The 21,882-nt window shown below is 45.1% G+C and overlaps 1 protein-coding gene across 1 annotated transcript in view; it reads left to right on the forward strand.

Annotated features, from left to right (window-relative positions):
* The window catches only part of cerk (ceramide kinase), a 56,192-nt gene that overhangs the window by 22,369 nt on the left and 11,941 nt on the right, over positions 1–21,882 (forward strand). The window contains exons 4-10 of the mRNA XM_056277671.1: positions 1,399–1,524; positions 2,129–2,195; positions 5,330–5,475; positions 9,262–9,336; positions 9,430–9,582; positions 15,022–15,127; positions 16,144–16,217. Of these exons, the coding sequence (XP_056133646.1) occupies positions 1,399–1,524; positions 2,129–2,195; positions 5,330–5,475; positions 9,262–9,336; positions 9,430–9,582; positions 15,022–15,127; positions 16,144–16,217 (747 nt within the window). The remainder of the gene's footprint in view (positions 1–1,398; positions 1,525–2,128; positions 2,196–5,329; positions 5,476–9,261; positions 9,337–9,429; positions 9,583–15,021; positions 15,128–16,143; positions 16,218–21,882) is intronic.

Here is a 21,882-nt window from a genome sequence, read left to right on the forward strand (position 1 = left end):
TGGAGATGTATCATTTGAAATATAATAAAACTACTTATAACATCCTTAATGTTCTTAAAGCCAAAAATACCATGGGTGGGCATCTTCTCCGCCTCTCCTTCCCTATCTGTTAAAGTGTTTAATTGACTTAATTCAAGAATGTCAGCCGATGAATCATCATAACAGCCAAGTATGTTTGATGACATCCCTGTGGAAGGCAGCCAGGCAGTATGAGAACTTCCTTGCATAAATCTTCCCACATGAAGTAAGACTTTCTATATTAAACAGCGTTGGAGTGTCGAGTGTGTCTTATGCACAGTCTCATTCAGAGCTGCAGACTGTGACAAGAGACAGCAGGGTTGACTGACAGGTGAGAGGAGTAGTCTTCAGCGTGGCTTCTGCACAGAGCAAGATGGACAGGGCTTAACCCTTTTGAGCCAAACCGCAGAGCTCCATTTCACCAGGCAGGATGAATCAATTCCAGCAAATTAACTCCATCCATTGTGAAGACTAATCCAGCAGAGGTGTCTTCAATAGGATTAAGGTTCTCAAGAGGACATGTTTACATCACCCCCTGACAATCCATTTATTTAGTCTAATGGAAGTATTGTCTTACCGCCAAACAATATTGAACCCCCTATTTCTTTGTGCTCATTGAACGATTGAGCCTCGGCCGTTCATGTTGTGCTGCTGTTGTATTTATATGACTTTGTATAAGCGTATTTGTTCTATTAAACGAAGCCCTCTGCAGCACCCGTAAACGGGCCTTTTACTGTGGTGGATAGCAGCAGTTTGCAGGTTTATGCTGGACTGATTCAGCACCTTTGGATGGATGGCCTCACAACCTTCCTGTAGCACGTTGTACTTGCACATTGTCTTTCCTCGGTGGTGGATTTTTGTCCATTTGACAGACCATTTTCTACCAAGTGCTCCGGTTCACAAAAACTTCAACTGGTGTCTTGACCCCCCCCCCATTTTTCTCCCCCATTGTACTTGGCCAATTACCCCACTTTTCCAAGCCATCCCTGTCGCTGCTGATCCAGGGAGGGCTGCAGACTACCACATGCCTTCTCTGATACATGTGGAGTCACCGGCCACTTCTTTTCACCTGACAGTGAGGAGTTTGGCCAGGGGGACGTAGCGCGTGGGAGGATCACGCTATTCCCCCCGAAACAGGCACCCCGACCGACCAGAGGAGGCGCTAGTGCAGCGACCAGGACGCATACCCACATCCGGCTTCCCACCCGCAGACACAGCCAAGTGTGTCTGTAGGGACGCCCGACCAAGCCACAGGTAACACGGGGATTCGAACCGGTGATCGCCGTGTTGGTAGGCAACAGAATAGACCGCCACACCACCCAGACGCCCTAACGCTTGACATTTTTAATGACAATTATGTAACCCTGTCTTACTTTGCAGGCAATCGACCCAAGAGCTTGCTGGTGTACATCAATCCCTACGGGGGGAAGCAGCTTGGGAAGCGAATTTACGAGCAGAAGGTCGCCCCACTGTTCCACCTCGCCTCCATCTCAGCCAATGTGATCGGTGGGTCCCTGTCAGTTGCTTACTTTAGCATTTAAATAAAAGAGGAGCAGTTATTGCAGGCAAATACATTTCCACCGGCACATGGCCCTCTCTCAGGGTCTGCAAAGCCTTGTAGGAATATGATCCCAGTTATAGTCCCATTCATCACATGCAGCAATGTAATAGAAGCTGTGATAGTTAATAAGCACTGGAATCAAAACACATCTATTATTCAATAAGCGTTTGGTACAACCATGCATCGTCCAAGGTACTGGTCCAAGAGTATGAACGCTCTTCATTTTGAGTACCATGGAATAACCTGAAACAGCCATAGTATGATTACTTGTGTTGATATCCGAGGCTGGTGGATGGCTTCCACTGCGGAAATAGTTTCAGTGGATGTGGACCCGGGAGTCATTTCAAGGCTGATATACAGTAGCTGACTCAGGTTGTTTCGTGCCTCTCTCTGACTGTGAATCATCTCAGTTTCAGAGGAACACCAGGCCATGTCAAGTGCTTGAAATCCAACTTGACACAAGAGGCGCAGAGAGCTTTGCCCTTTTGTCTGTGTATTTCATTCTCATCACGTTTTCATAAATACTTACCAAGTAATTTGCTTCCATAGTTACGGAGTGTGCTAACCACGCCAGGGACCACTTGAAAATGGAGGCCAATCTAGAGAAATATGACGGGTGAGTATCATGCCAAGCAAGGCCGCAGCTGATAATAGGGGGTCAGACATGAGCCCTTACATTGTGTGTACAATAACACTAATTTACTAGGTCCAATACAGTTACCTGAAAGTCAAGTTGATTTTGATCATGAAAATTGGGATTATAATTTAGCGTGAGATAAATTTGGTGTTAAGTTACCCACATTAGAGGGTAAATTGGAAGATCAGTTTTGTCTTTCAGGACATAATCATTCACATGGTCAGGTATATTCCTTATCCTTCTGCTCAGTGCCATTTCTCGTTGTCTCCGCTCTCGTGTCTCGAAGACAAATTCCCGTACTTTCGTTGTAAGCGGCCGCGGTGAGACTCAAGGTCTGTGATTCATTAAAGCTTCTAAAAGTCTGAAATGTTATTGCTGTTTTTTTCTCAAGTCACGGTGAGAGATTAGGTTGTTTGATCTGACCTGGAATTTTTTTTAATCAATACTCTTTTCTCCGGATCAGGATCTCCCAACCTGTTTGGAAGATTACTTCAGTGGCTATGATCGCATCAATTTCCAATCACAACAACATGTAAACCATCGTTCAATCCTAGTTGATTTGTGATAACACAAGAAAACAAAAATAGTCTTTCCACAGTGGCCTGTGTGAGCCACGAAAAAGACGATATACAGACAAAAATAAATAAAATAAAATTCACTAAGTTCTACTGTGAATTTTTGGGGGACTAATTATTCCTATCAGGAGCCCACCAGGGGAGTTTGGACCCCACAAGTAGGGAGTCTATAATAAAATCTTTCCAAATTTACACACATTTCCACAGTTTACTCAATTTTTAAGCATTCAGCTGAATAAGCAAACCAGAGTGATCTACAGTGGTCAAGACAGCCCGATACGTTGAGATTTCTACATCACAGCCACGGGTTCAGCTTATGTTTCAAACACTAGTACGGATGCTTCTCACATAGCTGGTCAGAGGAAAACGGGCGGGGATGTCAAGGCCATCAATAACGGGAAAGATATTTCCTATCCGGTGCTCAAATGACTCAAGTTTTTCTTTTCTGCCAGAATGCAGGTTCAGCAGAGCAGGGCCACAGTCCCTTACGGTGCCCTCTGAAATGCGTCATGATTTATGGGTCCATTTCTCCGATGCTTTCGAGATGGACTTCAGAAGCTGTATAACGCTTGGCACCGCGATGTGATTTCATGACCTTTGGTTCTGCGGCTAGGCGCGCACCTCTTTGTTAAATGTCAAGATTTCTAAATGCCTACATAAAAAAAAACACACACACAAGATTAAACCCACCCTTCGTTTGGCAGCCAGCTTTGTGTCAAAGCCATCTAATAAAGTTCCCTATACCAAGTTCCTAATACAGCTCTGCTCTGCAAAAACTATAGCAGCAACAAGGTAAGCCGATAGACAAAACTCTTGACCGTCCAACCACTGCTCACCTGACCATTCATCGAAACTTCTGAAGACCGATAGCGCAGAGGCAGAAATGCATTAGAAGCATCTGAAATGCATTGCAAGCATCGATGTACATTGATTGTTTTCGCTGGCCCAGTGTGCACCCAAAGCGTTAACCGGCACGTCCAATTGCCCCGATGTTCCCACTCTGAACTCATCTTGATTTTAGAGCGTCAACAGAGGCTTTGGCAGCCAAAACGCAACTGTTTTTTTTTTTTTTGTGGTTTCTGCTGTTGCACATGACCTGTTTGGAGGCAAATCTGCCTGCAGTGTGAAATAGAAGCTTCAATTAAGGCGTGTGAAATGACATGCATCAATTATTGCGTTCAGTACATCTGGGCTGTAATAAGCATGCAGTCCTTTGTGGGACCTCTACACTGGCTACGTTTGTACAGTTAACACTAGAACGACCGGGATTTCACTCCTACCTGAAACGACCATGGGCGGTCAACATGACCGCCAGTTTTTAAACTCTATATTCTGTCAAGATAAATACCCAATTGAGATATTAATGCATTGCATTTGTGTTAGTATGTCTGTTAAGAAATGACTGACACTAAAACGAACATTTTAACAACTTAATACTATTTTTCAAACAATTCAAAATTGCTGCTGTTCAACGCCTGTAAATACTGCAACGCCTCGGTGGTAGTCATGGTGAGTCTGTAACGGTGTCTGTGACCAGACATGTTGGCAATGATCAAAAATCAAGTTTAGACTATTACTCTGCACTAGAGAACGCTAGTGTGTTTCTAGGACAGAGCAATGAACTTTGCAAAGGAAATGATGCGACCAACACACGTCATAATTAGTGACATGACGCGCACAATGGCGCGCAAATTACAAGCGGACATTTTCACCGCTCATTGTTGTTTTAGGTAGACCTTATTATTTTTTTTTTGTGCAACTGATCTAAAACTCATTTTAATGCAAATACATGCAATTTTAGGAGCATTCGGGGAGCAGCAGGTCTGTATCTTTTTTTTTTTTCAAAGAGTTATTAAACTTTGAACATCTAAAACAGTCATAATGACCATCTTGGTCGTTCTGTGTTAAAAGACAATAATTATTGAACATCATTTCTCTCATTAGAAACAACCTTTTCAGGGGGGTGTCTGGGTAGTGTAGCGGTCCATTCTGTTACTTACCAACACGGGGATCGCCGGTTCGAATCCCTGTGTTACCTCCGGTTTGGTCAGGCATCCCTACAGACACAACTGGCCGTGTCTGCAGGTGGGAAGCTGGATGTGGGTATGTGTCCTGGTTGCTGCACTAGCGCCTCCTCTGGCTGGTCGGTCGGCCGGGGTGCCTGTTTGTTGGGGGGGGGGGGGGGTGGGATAGCATGATCCTCCCACGTGCTATGTCCCCCTGGCAAAACTCCTCACTGTCAGGTGAAAACAAGCAGCTGGCCACTCCACATGTATCGGAGGAGGCATGTGGTAGTCTGCAGCCCTCCCTGGACCGGCAGAGGGGGTGGAGCAGTGACCGGGACAGCTTGGAAGATTGGGGTAAAGGGGTAAAAAAAAGAAGAAAAAAAAGACATAACCTTTTCAATTTATCTCATTTTCTGAACAGCTACTAAACATCATACTAATTACGATGGACTAGGACTCGTAATATTCATGATATACCAGAATATGAATATACCTGAGTCATGAGTGGTTGATCTTGTGTGTCTGTTTCCAGGGTGGTGTGTGTGGGTGGAGATGGGATGTTCAGTGAGATCCTGCATGGACTCGTCGCCAGGACCCAGACAGATCACGGTGTGGACCAGAACCAATCCGATGTGGACTTGGTGCCATGTTCACTACGCATCGGAATAATCCCTGCAGGTGGGGTAACACTATGACTCCACCCAAAACCTGCATTGTGAAAATGTCATATCAAGGGTTTAGACCAAGGTTGTGGCAGAGAGTTGAAAGTGGCAGTTTGGTTGAAAATCAGTTTGAGGTGTCAAATTAAAGCACGAAATGAGATCAACACACTACTAAAAGCAAATGATGTCAAATGTGACCAAACGTGAATTGACAAGCGGTGTTTTGGCCACCTTGTAACGTCAACGCAATCTGACTGATGTTCCCTTCTGGCTCCAAGCCCACGAGGCTACTTGTCAAACTCTGGATAGCCACTCAAGACTGGAAGAAAGGACAGAAAAACAGAACAAATATTAAATCTCCATGTACAGGGATTTTTATGTAGAACATTCTTTTTAAAGGGTTTCAACAAAAATGATGCGATAGAGTTTGCATTGCTCGTGTGGTTTGCCATATCACTACTCCGCTCCACAACTAAATGTTTTGTCAGGATTGAATTGAATATTTCGGACATTGTGCTGTCCCTGAGATTTTTCCTTAATTGTCAAGTGCAGCTCTCAGGTGAAGTGTCCAAGAACAAACAACTTGATCGTCTTTGAGGCAGAAGTTAATCCTGTGATAGCTGTGATTGGTTCATACTGTGTGTAACGGCAGTTCCCACCTTTGTGTTGTTTCATCTCCTGCTTGCCAAATTACAGAAGAGAATTTGTTTGGGCGACAGGGGCCGTGGTCCCACTGGGGACCCGTGAGGTGTCTATCACTCAAACTTCTATAAATGGAAACTTGCTAGGTTACATTTATAAAACCACTGTAATTTGCATGATGGTAGAAATACACCAAATATGGGGGCATCCGGGTGGCGTAGCGGTCTATTCTGTTGCCTACCAACACGGGGATTGCCGGATCAAATCCCCGTGTTACCTCCGGCTTGGTCGAGCGTCCTTACAAACACAATTGGCCATGCCTGCGGGTGGGAAGATGCGGGTATGTGTCCTGGTTGCTGTACTAACGCCTCCTCTGGTCGGCCGGGGCGCCTGTCTGGGGGACTGGGAGGAATAGCATGATCCTCCCACGCACTACGTCCCCCTGGCCAAACTCCTCACTGTCAGGTGAAAAGAAGCGGCTGGCGACTCCATATGTATCGGAGGAGGCATGTGGTAGTCTGCAGCCCTCCCCGGATCGGCAGAGGGGGTGGAGCAGTGACCGGGGTGGCTCGGAAAATAGGGTAATTAGCAAAGTACAATTGGGGAGAAAAAGGGGGAAAAATAAAATAAAAATGAAATACACGAAGAGTGATACGGTATTATTTTTCACTCAGCTTCAGAATAATAGTCCAGCTTTTTTGGATCCAGTGATCTGTGAGAACTGAGTCCATGTCAGACAGCTAGAATATGCTGTTACTGTGGGTCCCCCCCCCCAACCAACTTTTTCTCCCCAACTGTACTTGGCTAATTACCCTACTCTTCACATCCGGCTTCCCACCCGCAGACACGGCCAATTGTGTCTGTAGAGCCACCCGACCAAGCCGGAGGTAACACGGGGATTCAAACCGCCGACCCCCATGTTGGTAGGCAACAGAATAGACCGCTAGGCTACCCGGGCACCTGCTGTGACTGTGGTGCATTGAGCCATTTGGGAATAATTAGTGGTCCACCTCTGGTGAAACGTGTTGAGCTCACCTGAATTTTTTTTTTTAAACCTCGACTTTCTAATATATTAAGTCAGTAAAGACACACAAAATGTTTATAAATGAAGTGCTGCGGTTCGCTAATCACACGATTTCCAGGTTCGACAGTATTTTGCTTACAAACACTGTTTTACACCAATTTGAAGATTTCATACTCTGATCAGGCCTCCAGCCTGTAGCTGTTCTTCCAAGAACAGTACATCATGTAGTTCTGCATCCTACCAGCTCTTGTGCTTTACTGAGGTCCAACAGATTCACAGGCATAAAGGTGTTGGACAGAAACCACGGGTCAGCAAATCACAAAGGTGTGTGTGTCCAAAGTGCAACGATGTGGGGTGGAATAGTGTTTGGACCCATATAAAACATATCATTGCAACATGAACTTGATTAGTGAACTTTGAGTCCTTGCGGGATTATATCTTTATCACAATAAGTATGCCTGTCGGGGATATGCAAAAGCCAAAGCTGTTGCCCAAGTCCAGTACGGCCAGCCTCGCGGTGGGATTTATTACACGAGATGAATCAGACGAGAACACATTTCACTCGCAGCATGTTTCTGTTTAATCGCGTTTCGAGATTTTCCGACAGGTGGTTGCTTTTATCGTGTCATCGTCTAAAGTTACATCAAGTCTGCCAGTTTCACCCATATCCTTAAACACATCACGGGTTTAAATCTGGTTTTTACCGTTTGTTTGACCGCCAATCAGAGGACATCCTCAGCCAGTCAGAGCAATCCAAGCTGTAAGAGAGGGGGCGGGGAATCCTGTGATTGAAAGGTCATGGGTTCAGTTCCAGTCCAACAGTGATATTCTGTCGGGGAGCTGACAATTCAAATGGCAAAAAGAATCCCTTAACTGTTAAGTTTTAACAAGCAGCTTGGCACAAAGGAGCCTTTTAACACCACCTTCATCCATGAGAGAAAGTCAGTCTTATTGCTAAGATACTTTTTGGGTGGAAGAGCACACAGAATCTTTGGACTCGGCCATTGGAGACATTCTAGAGACAGGTTATCCTGTATTTTCCCCCCTTAATGTCCCAACAGACTATTACAGGCGAGTGCTTGGAAATGAAATTGAATTTCTGAAGATGTCAGAGTGTGCCATTTAAAGCAAATCAAATTCGGTTTTTCACTGCGTGGCTATGGAGCAGTCAGATGACATATGTCGGCGCATTAACATGCCGCAAAAGAGCTGGCAGTCAGGGGCTGTCGTGTACAATTTGAAAGAGTTGGAATGTGATTATGAAGCTTGGTTGGGAAGAAGCAAGGGAAGTGAAGTGATATTCAGGAAGAGAGAGAGAGCTCATCTTCTTGTCTCTGCATCCATGGCTGAATGACAGGCCCGATCTACCCAGAATATTCTCCGTCTTGCTTCTGTGGGCCATCTCAGCACATAACTAGTCAAATTTCTCTTTCTCCCCTCTTTTTCCTCTCCCTCTCTCCCCGTCTGTCTGTTTTTTGGTGGCCGTGGTCCATTTCACCGGATGAGAATGATCAAAATGTGTCTGATAGGTCCGAAACCATTGCTGCATGGCAGGAAAAAGCCCGACAGGGTCTTATTACCTCTCAAGATGAGAGGTTTTATGTCAAACCGGACATTTCTCTCGAGGCAAGGGAGAGACTCTTATCCTTCATTTATTGGCAGAGAAGAGTTATGATCATAACCAGGGCCCAAAGCTCTCCAATTTGATAACTTTATGACTTCCCACATTTCCCTACCTCTGCTTAAAAAGCCATTCAACATCTTTCAAACATTTCTAAACTGCACTCAGAACTGAACCATTTCCAGCTGATTCACACCATGAATAAGATTATACGGTAGCAAACAAGTAAAAATGGCACTCGGCAGTGACAGAAGGCAAGGAACGCTCATATGAAACTCTAAAATAAAAATTCTGCGTGTTCTTGGTATGCCAGTTGCCGGGGCTCAAACTTGTAAACCCTGTACTGTCAACACACGATAGTGGCACAGGACCAGCCGTACTGGAAATAGTGTACTCATAGGCTGTTGCATAATCATTATCTTATCGTCTAGATAATACTGTAAAAGATGACATAACCACAGTATATTTGTTTTTCTGCGAGTCATGAGCTGATATGCAAACGATGTAATCAACAGGGTCGACCGATTGCATTTGCTATGCCACAGTTGGCATCAATGATCCGGTGACTTCTGCTCTACACATCATTGTGGGTAAGCAGATTCAGTTCCCTGACAAAAACAGCATGTCGGCTAAACATCTCTGCTATGGTGACCACTCTCATTCATTTATCCTCTGTCATACAGGAGATTCACAGCCAATGGACGTGTGCTCCATCCACCACAACGACACCTTCCTCAGATACTCAGTCTCACTGCTCGGTTATGGTTTTTACGGAGATATGTTAACTGACAGTGAGAGGAAGAGGTGGATGGGGCCTGCCAGATATGACCTGTCAGGTACAAAAAAAACCCCACAATTTGTTAAACATATCTGTAATTATATATACACTACCGTTCAAAAGTTTGGGATCACCCAAACAATTTTGTGTTTTCCATGAAAAGTCACACTTATTCACCACCATATGTTGTGAAATGAATAGAAAATAGAGTCAAGACATTGACAAGGTTAGAAATAATGATTTGTATTTGAAATAAGATTTTTTTTACATCAAACTTTGCTTTCGTCAAAGAATCCTCCATTTGCAGCAATTACAGCATTGCAGACCTTTGGCATTCTAGCTGTTAATTTGTTGAGGTAATCTGGAGAAATTGCACCCCACGCTTCCAGAAGCAGCTCCCACAAGTTGGATTGGTTGGATGGGCACTTCTTTGAGCAGATTGAGTTTCTGGAGCATCACATTTGTGGGGTCAATTAAACGCTCAAAATGGCCAGAAAAAGAGAACTTTCATCTGAAACTCGACAGTCTATTCTTGTTCTTAGAAATGAAGGCTATTCCATGCGAGAAATTGCTAAGAAATTGAACATTTCCTACACCGGTGTGTACTACTCCCTTCAGAGGACAGCACAAACAGGCTCTAACCAGAGTAGAAAAAGAAGTGGGAGGCCGCGTTGCACAACTGAGCAAGAAGATAAGTACATTAGAGTCTCTAGTTTGAGAAACAGATGCCTCACAGGTCCCCAACTGGCATCTTCATTAAATAGTACCTGTTAGAGCCTGTTTGTGCTGTCCTCTGAAGGGAGTAGTACACACCGGTGTAGGAAATCTTCAATTTCTTAGCAATTTCTCGCATGGAATAGCCTTCATTTCTAAGAACAAGAATAGACTGTCGAGTTTCAGATGAAAGTTCTCTTTTTCTGGCCATTTTGAGCATTTAATTGACCCCACAAATGTGATGCTCCAGAAACTCAATCTGCTCAAAGAAGTGCCCATCCAACCAATCCAACTTGTGGGAGCTGCTTCTGGAAGCGTGGGGTGCAATTTCTCCAGATTACCTCAACAAATTAACAGCTAGAATGCCAAAGGTCTGCAATGCTGTAATTGCTGCAAATGGAGGATTCTTTGACGAAAGCAAAGTTTGATGTAAAAAAAATCTTATTTCAAATACAAATCATTATTTCTAACCTTGTCAATGTCTTGACTCTATTTTCTATTCATTTCACAACATATGGTGGTGAATAAGTGTGACTTTTCATGGAAAACACAAAATTGTTTGGGTGATCCCAAACTTTTGAACGGTAGTGTATATATATATATATATATATATATATATATATATATATATATATATATATATATATACACACTCACTGGCCACTTTATTAGGTACACCTTGCTAGTACCGGGTTGGACCCCCTTTTCCCTTCGGAACTGCCTTAATCCTTCGTGGCATAGATTCAACAAGATACTGGAAACATTCCTCAGAGAGTTTGGTCCATATTGACATGATAGCATCACGCAGTTGCTGCAGATTTGTCGGCTGCACATCCATGATGCGAATCTCCCGGTCCACCACATCCCAAAGGTGCTCTATTGGATTGAGATCTGGTGACTGTGGAGGCCATTTGAGTACAGTGAACTCATTGTCATGTTCAAGAAACCAGTCTGAGATGATTCGAGCTTTATGACATGGCGCGTTATCCTGCTGGAAGTAGCCATCAGAAGATGGGAACACTGTGGTCATAAAGGGATGGACATGGTCAGCAACAATACTCAGGTAGGCTGTGGCGTTGACACGATGCTCAATTGGTACTAAGGGGCCCAAAGTGTGCCAAGAAAATATCCCCCACACCATTACACCACCACCACCAGCCTGAACCGTTGATACAAGGCAGGATGGATCCATGCTTTCATGTTGTTGACGCCAAATTCTGACCCTACCATCCGAATGTCGCAGCAGAAATCGAGACTCATCAGACCAGGCAACGTTTTTCCAATCTTCTATTGTCCAATTTTGGTGAGCCTGTGCGAATTGTAGCCTCAGTTTCCTGTTCTTAGCTGACAGGAGTGGCACCCGGTGTGGTCTTCTGCTGCTGTAGCCCATCTGCCTCAAGGTTCGACGTGTTGTGCGTTCAGAGATGCTCTTCTGCATACCTCGGTTGTAATGAGTGGTTATTTGAGTTACTGTTGCCTTTCTGTCAGCTCGAACCAGTCTGGCCATTCTCCTCTGACCTCTGGCATCAACAAGGCATTTTCGCCCACAGAACTGCCGCTCACTGGATATTTTCTCTTTTTCGGACCATTTTCTGTAAACCCTAGAGATGGTTGTGCGTGAAAATCCCAGTAGATCAGCAGTTTCTGAAATACTCAGACCAGCCCGTCTGGCACCAACAACCATGCCACGTTCAAAGTCACTTAAATCACCTTTCTTCCCCATTCTGATGCTCGGTTTGAACTGCAGCAGATCGTCTTGACCATGTCTACATGCCTAAATGCATTGAGTTGCTGCCATGTGATTGGCTGATTAGAAATTTGTGTTAACGAGCAGTTGGACAGGTGTGCCTAATAAAGTGGCCGGTGAGTGTATATATATATATACACTACCGTTCAAAAGTTTGGGATCACCCAAACAATTTTGTGTTTTCCATGAAAAGTCACACTTATTCACCACCATATGTTGTGAAATGAATAGAAAATAGAGTCAAGACATTGACAAGGTTAGAAATAATGATTTGTATTTGAAATAAGATTTTTTTTACATCAAACTTTGCTTTCGTCAAAGAATCCTCCATTTGCAGCAATTACAGCATTGCAGACCTTTGGCATTCTAGCTGTTAATTTGTTGAGGTAATCTGGAGAAATTGCACCCCACGCTTCCAGAAGCAGCTCCCACAAGTTGGATTGGTTGGATGGGCACTTCTTTGAGCAGATTGAGTTTCTGGAGCATCACATTTGTGGGGTCAATTAAACGCTCAAAATGGCCAGAAAAAGAGAACTTTCATCTGAAACTCGACAGTCTATTCTTGTTCTTAGAAATGAAGGCTATTCCATGCGAGAAATTGCTAAGAAATTGAACATTTCCTACACCGGTGTGTACTACTCCCTTCAGAGGACAGCACAAACAGGCTCTAACCAGAGTAGAAAAAGAAGTGGCAGGCCGCGTTGCACAACTGAGCAAGAAGATAAGTACATTAGAGTCTCTAGTTTGAGAAACAGACGCCTCACAGGTCCCCAACTGGCATCTTCATTAAATAGTACCTGTTAGAGCCTGTTTGTGCTGTCCTCTGAAGGGAGTAGTACACACCGGTGTAGGAAATCTTCAATTTCTTAGCAATTTCTCGCATGGAATAGCCTTCATTTCTAAGAACAAGAATAGACTGTCGAGTTTCAGATGAAAGTTCTCTTTTTCTGGCCATTTTGAGCGTTTAATTGACCCCACAAATGTGATGCTCCAGAAACTCAATCTGCTCAAAGAAGTGCCCATCCAACCAATCCAACTTGTGGGAGCTGCTTCTGGAAGCGTGGGGTGCAATTTCTCCAGATTACCTCAACAAATTAACAGCTAGAATGCCAAAGGTCTGCAATGCTGTAATTGCTGCAAATGGAGGATTCTTTGACGAAAGCAAAGTTTGATGTAAAAAAAATCTTATTTCAAATACAAATCATTATTTCTAACCTTGTCAATGTCTTGACTCTATTTTCTATTCATTTCACAACATATGGTGGTGAATAAGTGTGACTTTTCATGGAAAACACGAAATTGTTTGGGTGATCCCAAACTTTTGAACGGTAGTATATATATATATATATATATATATATATATATATATATATATATATATATATATATATATATATATATATAGGCGGCACGATGGTGCAGTGGTTAGCGCGGTCGCCTCACGGCAAGAAGGTCCTGGGTTCGAGCCCCGGATAGTCCAACCTTGGTGGGTCGTCCCGGGTCGTCCTCTGTGTGGAGTTTGCATGTTCTCCCCGTGTCTGCGTGGGTTTCCTCCGGGGGCTCCGGTTTCCTCCCACAGTCCAAAGACATGTAGGTCAGGTGAATCGGCCATACTAAATTGTCCTTAGGTATGAATGTGTGTGTGTGTGTGTGTGTGTGTGTCGGCCCTGTGATGGCCTGGCGGCCTGTCCAGGGTGTCTCCCCGCCTGCCGCCCAATGACTGCTGGAATACGCTCCAGCATCCCCGCAACCCTGAGAGCAGGATAAGTGGTTCAGATAATGGATGGATGGATATGTATAGTATGTGTGTGTGTGTGTGTGTGTGTGGTGTGTGTGTGTGTGTGTGTGTGTGTGTGCGCGCGCATGTGTGTGTGTCTTTTTCTGCAGCAAGTCCCTGGTAAAAATGACATTTTCACAATCACGCTCTCTAAAACTGGCCAATTCTGATTTAAACCCTTCTCTAGACCATATTCACCCCTGGGCAGGATTAGAAATGTGATTTTCACAAAGAGAAATAAGCTTTCTGTTTAAGTTTGAACTCCTGTAGCTTAATGGCAAACATGCCGCTGACACTGCTGGGTTACGACCTCCGTTTCCGTTTTGCCTTGTCTATTACAAACATCCACTCACGGTAGGAAAAGATGGTTTGAACAACAGCAATATCCCGAAGCTGTACCATTTTTTTAAAAAATGGGCTGAATTTGTTCGGGGCCAATTCTTGTTAGAGTAACAAAAGTCCTAAATTTGGTTTGGGCGGCACAGTGGCCCAGTGGTTAGCGCTGTCACCTCACAGCAAGAAGGTCCTGGGTTCGAACCCCGGGGGTTGTCCAACCTTGGGGGGGTCATCCCAGGTGGTCCTCTGTGTGGAGTTTGCATGTTCTCCCTGTGTCTGTGGTGGGTTTTCTCCAGGTGCTCCGGTTTCCCCCACCATCAGAACAAACATGCAAGTTAGGGTTTAAACTCCTGTCTGTGCCCTTGACCGAGGCAATGGGAAAAGAACCGGAGTTGGTCCCCGGGTGCAGCATGAAGGCGGGAGCCCACTGCTCCTACCTACACAGATCACAGCTAGGATGGGTTCATTTTCAGTAACTGAATTTCCCCAAGAGGGATTAATACAGGAATCTTAAAATCTGAATGGTGCAGAATGCACTATGTTCAAAGTACACGCCTTTGTCTGAGTCGAGTCATAATCCGAGAACAGTTTTACCTTGCAGAACCGATTCCAGATCAGCCACAGAACCAAACCTGACATGGCTTTTTAACAGCCCATTTATCCAATATCGGTGTGATATTATTTGACCGTACTATGTCGGACTCTATTACTTGTATCAAAGTATTGTTTCTAAGCTTTGTTGAAATAATCTTCTATTCGCCTACGCTTCAGACATAGCAAATATAACGGTCACTGCAAAACACGCAGTGGAAGTAGACCCTGTAAACAAAGAGACCGTGTTCCTAATTAACCTGCCATGTACAATAGAGGCTGAGATAAAGACATGTCAGCTGTTTTTAGCCCACACTGTATCTCTACTTCAGGGGTGAAAACGTTTCTCAGCCACAACGACTACGAAGGGACCATCGCTTTCCTCCCTGCCGAGGACAACCAGGGGAACCCCAGAGACAAGCTGCAGTGTCGATCTGGGTAAATATTTCCTACAAACACGGCTCAACGAGATAAGAGCAAAGCACTCCATTTTCAAGATTTTCAGCGGTCCACGTATTTTACGGCTAGCTAACCACTTATCTGATGTAGTTCAAGAGCAATAGCACATACCACTGGCTGAGCTTTAAAGGGACTGTTCCAGGTTTTCAGGAAGCCCTTCAAATACATCATCGACTCGGAGTCTTTTCAGTCTCATCCTATAAAGCGCAAGGTTTCTTGCTCTGGTTTTTAATATCTGGGAGGCGTTATTGTTTGCAATGCTAGTATGAGTCAACTGTGGGATACAAGTCATTAATCTGAACAAATGAATGCGGCCTATTCGGTTTTCTCTTTGACAACACAGATCGATATCTGCAACTAAGATGGATTTACTTTCTCTTCTCCGTTTTCAACCCGACTCACTTGCCAGAGCATTCATTCACTTATAACTTAATATTTCCAGAAGGAAAACACTATTTCTGAGGTTCACTTGCAGGACTTCAGTTCATAGAACAAATTACTTTGGGGCGTCCGGGCGGCGTGGCGGTCTATTCCATTACCTACCAACACGGGGATTGCCGGTTCGAATCCCCGTGTTACCTCCGCTTGGTTGGGCGTCCCTATGGACAAAATTGGCCGTGTCTGCGGGTGGGAAGCCAGATGTGGGTATGTGTCCTGGTCACTGCACTAGTGCCTCTCCCGGTCGGTCGGGGCGCCTGTTCGGGGGGTACTGGGGGGAATAGTGTGATCCTCCCACGTGCTACGTCCCCCTGGCGAAACTCCTTGTTGTCAGGTGAAAAGAAGCGGCTGGCGGCTCCACATGTATCGGAGGAGGCATGTGGTAGTCTGCAGCCCTCCCCGGCTCGGCAGAGGGGGGCAGAGCAGTGACCAGGACGGCTCGGAAGAGTGGGATAATTGGCCAAGTGAAAAAATCCAAGAAAGGAAAAAAAAAGAACATATTACTTTGGCCTCTTAAAAATCGGATGTATGCCTTAATTGACATGTGATAATTGCAGGTGTCATGTCTGCCAACACAAAGCCCAGTCAGAGGACACGTCCTGCAAGACATCCATGGATAAATCAGATCAAGGTATGACTTTGCATGGTTTGTTATCCATCATCTATGGTGATGCTGATAGTAAAAATATACGAAATATAAGTATTCCATGAAGTACTTCATGGAATACTTCAACAGTCACAAAGTGCATCACAAGTTAAAACTGCAAGCAGAGAAAAGAACAACATTGAAAGAAAAAAAAGAAAAGAAAACATATAGGCAAACTTAAAAAAAAACACTTCAAAACTTTTTCCATGGAGAGGAAATATTCAATTTCTAAGCATTTTCTTAAATAGTTGAAGATACTCCATTTTGTTCCATTTGACCTCCATCTCTGACTTTTTTCCTGTCTGTTGCTCATTAATTTTTCTCAAGGCAATGTCAGACCCCCCCCCCCACCTTTGTGTTTACTTGTCACTCACACAAACACACACACACACACACACACACAACCCGTCACACAAAAACTATAGAGGAAGAAGAGGAGATTCATTCCCCTTCTGCCACATCACGTTCGGGCAGACAGACCACAACTAACATCAACTTCTATGCCAATGAAAAGACTGCAATGCTTACCTCCATTCTCTACCTATTTGTCTGTCGGGGCTTTCTGACGGGAAAATACACATGGATCACAGCCAAAGTGCAATGCTGCCCCTTCATCTCACGGTCCTGTTGTTTCCAAAAGCTACATTGAAGCATCGGGATTCAATTGCCCACTCTCAACGATGTATCCTAAAAACCCAACAGGGTTAAGTCAATTGTATTTTTGTACAGCCCAGAATCAAAAAGTTGACATGGAATTCACATCTTTCAGCTTTGACGAACAGTTTGTTATCCAGTAGTCATTGGAGAACTTGCCTCACATGCTGGGTGTGCTCCTCCATGTTCTGGGAGAAGATAAGGATATCATCTAGATAAACAAAAACTGATCTCTTCAGAAGATCACGAAGGACGTCGTCGACGAGAGCCTGGAAGACAGCGGAGTTGTTGGTTAATCCGAAGGACATGACTAAATACTCAAAGAGGCCAAGAGGGGTATTAAAGGCAGTTTTCCATTCATCTCCTTCCTTGATTCGGACCAGGCAGCAAGAATTTCTGAGGTCGAGTTTGGAGAAGATGGTGGCTCCCTGGAACAGTTTAAAAGCAGAATTAATCAGAGGAAGAGGATATTTGTTTTGTTTTTAGATTTTTTTTTAGGGGGGGGTGTTCTGCTTTATTTGACATTGACAGTAGAGAGAGAGACAGGAAAGAGCAAGGGGATGATATGCAGCAAAGGGGCTGGGTCGGCTTCGAGCCCAGACAGCTGCAATAAGGACTCAGCCTTGACATAGGGTACGCGCTCTACCAGGTGAGCCATCAGGGCGGCCACGGGTATTTGTTTTCAACTGTTGTGCTACTTAAAACACGGTAGTCAATGCAGGGGCACAATAAATGGTCTTTTTTGGAGACAAAGAAAATACCTGCACCAACAGGAGAGGACGATGGCCTTGTGATACCTGCAGCTTGGGAGTCGTGAGTGTAGGTCTCCATTGCTTCCCTCTTAGGGCAAGACAGGCTGAATAGGTGGATGGAAAGCAAGGGAGCTCCTGGGAGCACATCAATGGTGCAATCATAAGGCAAGGCCAGGCAAATTTATTTGTATAGCACATTTCAGCAACAAGGCAATTTAGAGCGCTTTACGTTGAACATAAAAGGCAGGAAGACAAAATATAAAAGAAGACAGATCAAACAGGGGAGTAAAAGTTACAGTGCAGTGTAAGGTGAAAAGCTTCAAATCTGATTTAATAAAAGGCAGCAGCAAACAGGAAAGTCTTCAGCCTTGATTTAAAAGAACAGAGTGTTGCAGCAGACCTGCAGTTTGTTCCAGATATGTGGTGCATAAAAATTGAAAGCTAAGTCTCCATGTTTAGTTTTGACTCTGGGGACGGAAAGCAGACCTGCCCCACACGACCTGAGAGGTCTGGACGGTTCATTGCGTAGTAGAAGATCAGAAATTTATTTTGGCCCTAAACCATTCAGTACTTTATAAACCAAGAGCAGTATTTTAAAATCAATTCTTTGATGGACAGGAAGCCAGTGTGAGGGCCTCAGACCTGGAGTGATGTGGTCCAGTCATTTGGACTTAGTAAGGACTCGAGCAGCAGCATTCTGAATCAGCTGCAGCTGTTTGATAGATTTTTCTTTTTTTAGAGACCTGTACAGATGCCCTAACAGTAGTCGAGTCAACTGAAGATAAAAGCATGGACAAGTTTTTCCAAATCCTGGGGGCGTCCAGGTAGCATAGTGGTCTATTCCGTTGCCTACCAACACAGGGATTGTCTGTTCGAATCCCCGTGTTACCTCCGACTTGGTCGGACGTCCCTACAGACACAATTGGCCGTGTCTGCAGGTGGGAAGCCGGATGTGGGTGTGTCCTGGTCACTGCGCTAGCGCCTCTTCTGGTCAGTCGGGGTACATCTTCAGGGGGGAGGGGGAACTGGGGGGTAATAGCGTGATTCTCCCAGGCGCTATGCCCCCCTGGCGAAACTCCTCACTGTCAGGTTAAAAGAAGCGGCTGGTGACTCCACTTGTATCGGAGGAGGCATGTGGTAGTCTGCAGCCCTCCCCGGATCAGCAGAGGGGGTAGAGCAGCAAGTGGGGCGGCTCAGAAGAGTGGGGGTAATTGGACGGGTACAATTGGGGAGAAAAAGGGGGGGAAATAAAAAAAAAAGTTTTTCCAAATCTTGCATGACGGCTGCCCACTGCTCTTAGCTACACAGCTAGGATGGGTCAAAATAAAAAAAAATTATGTATATATATATATATATATATATATATATATATATATATATATACTGTTGAGTTGATTGAAGGCAGATGTGCATGCTGGACAGGTGAGGTGAATGAGGACCAGGATGGAGCCAATCAGGAAGGAGCTGGAGAGTGCCAGGGAAGGAAGCCACGCCCACACCACATACACACACACACACATAGAGACAGACAGAGGGAAACAGGAGACACCGGGGAAAAGGGAAACGCATGGAAACGTGAGGGAAATAACCGGAGGCACGGCTGGGGCAGTAACAACTTCACTGGAGCCGTCTGCGCATCAATCTCTTGATGTCGACCTCTCAGCTGCAGCAACAGGTTGATGAGAGCATGTCCTCCCTGATGACAAACTTGTCCATCCATCTGTCAGTCTACTGAGGACACCGTCCAGCCCTCCTGCACAAAAATTACCCCTTCCCCACATGTCCTGTGGGCCATCAGTGATGTCCCAGCAGTAACACACAATAGCACGCACGGTGTGCTCACATTTGAAAATGTACCCACACACATCCACGTATTGTGTACTATCCTCACAATCAGCTAACAGCACATTACAAGCACCCAGGGGAAGCTTAAATATTGATATTGAGTGTGTGTGTGTGTGTGTGTGTGTGTGTGTGTTCCTTGAGGAGCAGATGAGAGGTGTGTGTACAGAAGAACCTCTCCGAGTCTCTAATCGGTGTCATTTACGGATGTCACATTTCAGGGGTTTCCGACTGTCCTGCCAGGCTAGAATTTTGGGTTCCCATGGATTTTGTGTGTGTGTGTGTGGGGGGGGGGGGGGTGCATGTGTCAAAGAAAGAGCATTTATGATGTGCTGTACATTCCCACTAATCAGGACGACGCTTGGCTCAGCGGGTGTCGGTGATGGGTTTGCTTCATGCTGTTCATTTGTCCTACTTGTTGTTCTGGGTTGTTGTTTCTTTTGTGTTGCTGGCAAGGAAAACCTCAGACAACTGCTAAATCAATGGGGCAAGAAACACTCACTCTGCAAATGAGCCAATCTCTTCCCCCAAAAGCAAATAATCACTTGGAAACATCCTGCTAATGTGGAGCCTAAAGTCCACAGTTGGATTTGATGTTGTTTCTTGTTTCCTAACCACTGGTTTCCAATTAGTGCACTGTGTGTGTGTGTGTGTGTGTGTGTGTGTGTGTGTGTGTGTGTGTGTGTGTTTGTGTGTGTGTTTGTTTATCAACTCTCGCCAGGCTTGTTATCATTGGTTCAGATTATGGCTTTGTAAGTTTTGTTTTGCGAGACGAAAGGGGAAAGGTAATGAATCGTTTTGCTTTTCGAGAGATCACATAATTTCCCCTCCGAGGTGCTCATAAAAACAGTGCAAATTTAACAATGAAATGACGATAACACAAACCCCGTGCCCTCATCATCCCGGGGATCGTCTGAAGGCTGGAGTCATTGTAAGCAGTTCTTGATAATTAATAAAAGTTTGCCTCTGCGAGTGGCGAACACTTGCAGATTAACTCTTGTGTAGGACACGTTCGCATGCAAATGTTGTCATGCCGAGCCTGCGGACAGCGCAGGTTTACACACACAAAAACAAAACATGCAAATCTGAGTGTCTGTGATCAACTGCCACGGCTTTTTCTAATGACTATCGCGCCGGTGAGAGGCTCTGCTAGTCCCGACAGGGGAAGGGTGCCGCTTTGCTTTATTTATTTATTTATTCGTATGTTTTGATGCACCGTCGCCTCTCATAAACAATAATTAAGCGCTTGGGGATCAAGGCTGCGGTACAGATGCAAACATCTCACATTCAGAGGGCACGTATTAATTATTGAAAAAAAACAAGTGAATAACTGCCAGTCGGGCTTCATCCAAACGAGCCGACCTCTGTGGTGGACTGTTCTCTAATTCTGTGTCTCCAGCATCTGACTGCCTCCTGTACATCGTCTATCCTTTCCATTTACACCTTGTATTAACGTGTGCTCCAGGCTATATCCAGATGTTAATTGGATGAGGAAAAACGCATATCGATGCAAGGTGTGAACGCACTCGGCATATCTGCCAGACCACCTGTGGAGGCAGACTGAGTTTTATAGCGATTGAATCAAAACCACCAACAGCCAGGTGTGATTGCAATCTGTAAAGCGTGCTCGCGTTGGTGGGGACAGCGCCTCGGGGGCTCCTGCTGAAGTCCCCCACCATGGAGGTTACACCCAGAGCGGTTGCAGATACAACTGCGGCAAAACAACTTGCTGTGGCTGATATGCCCCCCCCCCCGAGTTATTAAAATGACCCGTCCGATTAAAGAAAAACTGATTTAGGGCATCCGGGTGGAATGGCGGTCTATTCCGTTGCCTGCCAACATGGGGATCGCTGATTCGAATCCCCGTGTTACCTCCGGCTTAGTCGGGCATGCCATCAGACACAATTGGCCGTGCCTGCGGGTGGGAAGCCGGATGTGGGTATGTGTCCTGGTCGCTGCACTAGTGCCTCCTCTAGTCGGGGGGGGGGGGGGGGGGACTGGGGGTAATAGCGTGATCCTCCCAGGCGCTATGCCCCCCCTGGCGAAACTCCTCACTGTCAGGTGAAAAGAAGCGGCTGGCGACCCCACACGTATCAGAAGAGGTGGTGGGAGTCTGCAGCCCTCCCCGAATCGGCAGAGGGGGTGGAACAGCGACCAGGACAGCTCAGAAGAGTGGGGTAATTGGCCGAATACAATTGGAGAGAAAAGGGGGGAAAATCCAAGAAAAAAAACTGTTTTTTTTTTGTTTTTGCTTGATCACTGCTTTTCATGACAATTGACAACTTTGCGCTCCTCCTACCCACTTTTCTTTGCATAGAGCGCACCAAAAAAAAAGAGACCCAATCCCACGGCCGACACATTGCAGACAATGAGGACATATCAGCTGTAAAGCCAAAAGACAT

The sequence above is a fragment of the Lampris incognitus genome, chromosome 3 (genome assembly GCF_029633865.1).
Source record: "Lampris incognitus isolate fLamInc1 chromosome 3, fLamInc1.hap2, whole genome shotgun sequence".
In the NCBI taxonomy this organism is placed as follows: Eukaryota; Metazoa; Chordata; class Actinopteri; order Lampriformes; family Lampridae; genus Lampris; species Lampris incognitus.